General features: G+C 41.8%; 1 protein-coding gene across 1 annotated transcript; it reads right to left on the bottom strand.

Annotated features, from left to right (window-relative positions):
* Positions 1 to 308: 308 nt before the first annotated feature.
* On the bottom strand, positions 309 to 3,536 carry LOC123181928 (uncharacterized). The gene is made up of 7 exons (XM_044594337.1): positions 3,166 to 3,536; positions 2,967 to 3,047; positions 2,445 to 2,479; positions 1,852 to 1,931; positions 1,368 to 1,451; positions 1,115 to 1,223; positions 309 to 792 (listed from the first exon to the last, which is right to left on the bottom strand). Exons 1-7 carry the CDS (start codon positions 3,427 to 3,429, stop codon positions 654 to 656), a joined length of 792 nt encoding a protein of 263 aa, XP_044450272.1. The 5' UTR covers positions 3,430 to 3,536; the 3' UTR covers positions 309 to 653.
* Between the last annotated feature and the right edge of the window lie 1,145 nt (positions 3,537 to 4,681).

Below are 4,681 nucleotides of genomic sequence, written 5' to 3'. Positions count from 1 at the left end.
TTGCTATGCCAAATTTTTTTATCTGCTTTTTTTAACACACTTATTTTATCTGCTGGGATTCATTGGATGCAATTACAAGGACTATGATCCGTTCAGATAATTTGTACACAATACGGAACAAATAAAAGAAAGGCTAAACACCTACAACTGGATCCACCTACACATGGGTGGACAGTAAAATCTAAAAAAATACTTTAAAAACTAAAAACAATTCCAAGAAATCATTTTTTCCTTACTAACTTGTCTTTTTCTGCAAAGAGCACAAAACTTATTGTTTTTGCCAGCAAAATTACATACGAATAGCAGACTCAAACATTAACATGCATGATTTTTTTTGTTGAATTTCTTTTAACATTGTATTTTTGTACAGATACAACTCCAAATTTCTGGTATAAGTCCATTGTCTACTATACAGAAAAACACTTTGAAACCCACTATGAATTTCTGGCCTTTTTCCACGCACAGCCAGTTCCATTCTATACACAAAACAAACAGTATACTTTGCCAATTTCAGGTTATTATTTTTGCTTTGCCCTCTATACTGCAACAATATATATACACTACACACTAGACTACACCAATATGCTCATCATAGCATACGACTAAACAATCTGGTCGGGACTGCCAGTGTTTGGTTGTTCTTCAGGAGCAGATCACATCCAATCAACATAGTCAGAAGATGATTTTGCTTCTCTTTTGGGCTTCCTGTACCTGTTATTCTCAAACATTGCTTTCGACGTGAGCGAATCCAGAACTGCTGCTTCAGAGAGGTCCCATGGCGTCATCAATATGCTGTGGCATACATCCGCATTGGGGAAGAGAGATTAGCACAGGTTTTGTGGGTAGGGAATACATGCAACTACTGATGTATATCTCGGGTAGCCTGTAGTTTTCTGCTGAAAATTGTGATCGACTGAAAATAACAATGTTTCACTTGCAAGACGAGCTAAGGAAGCTCTTTTGCTCTTTTTGACATGCTAATCGACAGAAAATGGTAGATAAGATGAAATGTGGAATTAGAGGAAACCTATGAAAGAGGAGTAAAAGTGATATGTAGGTACATATCACTTTTAGTAAACCCTGAAGATATCTCAGTTCAGATGGTAATGTTTACCTAGCAAGAACTTCCTCCAAAATAGTACGTTGGCAAGGTGTCACATAGTATATGCACTTTCTCGGACACTGCCCAACAGCAAGTTGGACAGGGTAATCGTCACCATTACCTGAAAAATAAAAGGGTACATCATTTCATAGAAAACAGAAAGGATTGAGATGGGAGTATTGCACAAGCTGTCTGCGAAGAATTCACTGGCAGATGATATACTATGGAAGTTTCCAATCAAGTCAAATGGCAATGTTCAACCTACCTTGAGATATTGCACGAGCTGTACCAATGTCATCTGCAAATGCAAATGCATGAGGTGCCCTTTTAACACAAGAATATGGGCATCCTGCAGAAGATATCATTTTTTTCTCAGTTATCAGATCAAGCTGCCAAAATATGTCAAGTTGTACATGCATTTACAGTGTGCTCCTCCGTGAAAAGATATATGTTAACTCCAAAACAAGGAAACCGGCCAAACTCAGTGGCTTCAACCCATACACGCAATATTAACGGCGTACAGATCCTTAGTAAAACAACAGTGTATTTGTTTAAATTCTGAAGACAGCATATCTTGTAGTAGTAGATCAATTAGCAGGACATAAATCTCGTAAAGTTAGGGTTATCGGAGAAAAGATCTGCTTCAGTAAAGTTTAGTTTCTCAGTGCCAATGCAAACACTGTATTTAGTTAGCCCTAAACCACATCCTTCACACCAACTGAAGAGAAACAATATGATGCGATAAGTACCAGTGCCAATACAAAGGAGCTCATTGACAAATATGTCGCGAGCTTCACACTCAGGTTCATCAAATGGGTCAACATTGTTCCTGCACAACATTCCAATGTATACACATGAGTTGATTTTTGCTGAGAATATTTTTAAACTTGTGCAGAGTTGCAGAAATCACTGTTTCTTGTAGTATTTAGATGCCTACAAAGACTGTAAAGTCGACATGACACAGCCAGTTTGTATTGAGTAGATTTACTGGTCGATGTACCTTAAACCTCATTAGCATCTAGTAACCCACATATATTCCCTTCCCTTTTTCACAAATTATTCTCAGGCAACCTCTGTACAACTGTAGCATTTCCTGATCAGCCTTTGACAATTCATTCCTTCAACTATACATGTTTCAAAATTTTACTATATAGGGTCATTTTAACTTATAAATATCCCCGGACACTAGAATCACTGCTTCATCCACTGTACTTGGAACATATTCAAGATTGTCATGACAAATAGCTGATATGACTTGCGACCCAATCTATGGAAGGAAGCAAATGTTCCAATCAGCATTGCATCATATGTTAAAATACAAGCTCATGAAAGAATTTACTACCTTTCAAGCATCATTCCCATGTTGCCAGATAACATCTGTGTGAAACGAAGCAGTGTGACTAATAGCAACATGTAAACGGAAGGTGAAAATAAGGAAATGATCATCTAAAGGATAATGTTGAGTTATTTGATAACGACATGATTTTAAACACTTTGATTGTAGATGCAGAAGGGTGAAAAGTAAGAAATAAACAGAACTGAATACATACAAGTCTACATAAATTCTATTTTTGTTAATAACTATATGTCCCTGCATTACGCCATCGAGTTCTTTCAGGGGTGCTGATTCTTTTAGCGATAAATTATGTTTCTCAAAAAAAAAAGTGGCAATGTTTACACAAGTACACCAGACCCTCCTGTAAAGATGTGTTGCAGTGCAAGAAATGAACAAAAGATCACAAACTAGTAGGGTATTCTTACAAATTCAAAAGCAACAAGTTCAGCAACTCTGGCCTTAAGGCCACACCTGGTCCTGTTACTTTGTAATGGTCGCTGTATTCAGGCATCTAGCGAACACGATTACCTCATAGGCCTCCAGTACTCGCCTCATTATTAAATCTGCATTCTCCGTGTCCTTGCAAACGTCAGGATGAAATTCCTTCACCTGTAACGAGAACGCACAATGTCAAGTCGCTGCTAACGACGTCCTCCTTGCACGAGCTCGGTAAAGTGAGCTGTTTCGGAGAGGGCGCGAACTGAGCAACAAGGAGCAAGTACACTACCCGAGCGCGGAAGGCGGCCTTGAGCTGCGCGGCGGAGTAGCCGGCCAAGGCGTCGAGGCCGAGGACCTGGAAGGGCGTGGCGAGCGGGTCCAGTATCCTCTCCGCGCCCCCCTCGCCGCCGCCGTCCCCGCCGGCGTGCGCCGGGACGGGGAGGGTGCGGCGGCCCGCGCCTCGCCGCGGCGACGCCAACGGGGCGCTCCGGACGAAGGGGGCCGGGTGGCCGCGCGGCGGGAAGGAGAGCGAGGCAGCCAGCGAAGCGGCCATCACGTTCACGGCACCCCTTTGTCGTTCCGGCGCCGCGCGCAAGCGGAACGTGCCTGGCTCGTGCGGAAGGAAGTGTGGCGCAGCGCAACTCGGCTCTTGCGTCTGTTGGAACCGGATCCACTGACTTGCAGCAGGAAGTTATGAAGCTACAGTGACCTTTCTTAGACGTATCATTGGTGCTTCAACTTTTTTTTTTTCAGAAAACTTCTTATCTATGCATCTTCAAGTTGCCATGAATGTTTACTTTAGTGTTTAAATTTAAAAATACGCCCAACTAGTTCTAAAACTTAGCATAAACGTGCAAACACGGTGCTAATCTCATCAGTAGATATAAAATATGTCGACGTGGCATCGTATATGGACGATGTGGCACTGACATAACGTGGGACCCACTTATAGCTACAAAACTGAATTACTTGAATGTACTATACATCTCCAGCCCAGCAGGGTTCAAGTCCTGGTGCTCGCATTTATCCTAGATTTATTTTAGGATTTCTGATGATACACTTGCAGTGGGAGGAGACGTTCCCATCGACTACGAGGCGCGTACGGTGACTTCGTAAAATTTCAAGATAATATGCCGGCTCAGTCTTTTGGATGTGCTCATAGGGGTAGGGTGTGCGTGTATGCGTTCATAGGGATGAGTGTATGCGCGTTTATTTGAGCGCTTGCGTATGTACTGTGTTAAAGAAAAATGAACGTGGCTAGGGAGCCCCGCTGCGCTCGTTTGTTGTCTGGAGCGCACCGCCGTATATAGTAAGTGCATGTCCTTGTGTCAAGCTGTCTACGCTAAAAAGGAAATTGTTTGGCAACATTCCGTAGCGCACATGGGTGCCGATTGGATCAGCATAAATCCTGTCCCCACGTGCATTTATTTGGGGGTTTAAAAAGTTGCAAAAGTCATAACTTTTGATTCATGTATCGAAATCTAATTCTGTTTTCACCATCAGATTTCTAACGACGAGTTCTTCAAAACTAGATCTCATATGAGTAGGTTTCGTGAAACTTTTTTTTGAGAGCAACTTTGGATACAATGGAGGCAACTATAGTGCTATAGGGAAGCAACTTCTTCTTTTTGGCCTAGTTGGACCGACTATTAGGTTGGTTTATGTAAAAACGAGAAATGTCACACAAAACATAAGGCATCTATAGTTCTACATACAAAGCAACTTCACTGCACTATGTGTATCTGTGAGTTTGGTAACATTGTACCAACTTGCATATCATGGCTGCTCAATTGCCTATTGTTGAT

The sequence above is a fragment of the Triticum aestivum genome, chromosome 1D (genome assembly GCF_018294505.1).
Source record: "Triticum aestivum cultivar Chinese Spring chromosome 1D, IWGSC CS RefSeq v2.1, whole genome shotgun sequence".
In the NCBI taxonomy this organism is placed as follows: Eukaryota; Viridiplantae; Streptophyta; class Magnoliopsida; order Poales; family Poaceae; genus Triticum; species Triticum aestivum.
This window is presented reverse-complemented; position numbering and strand designations above follow the sequence as displayed.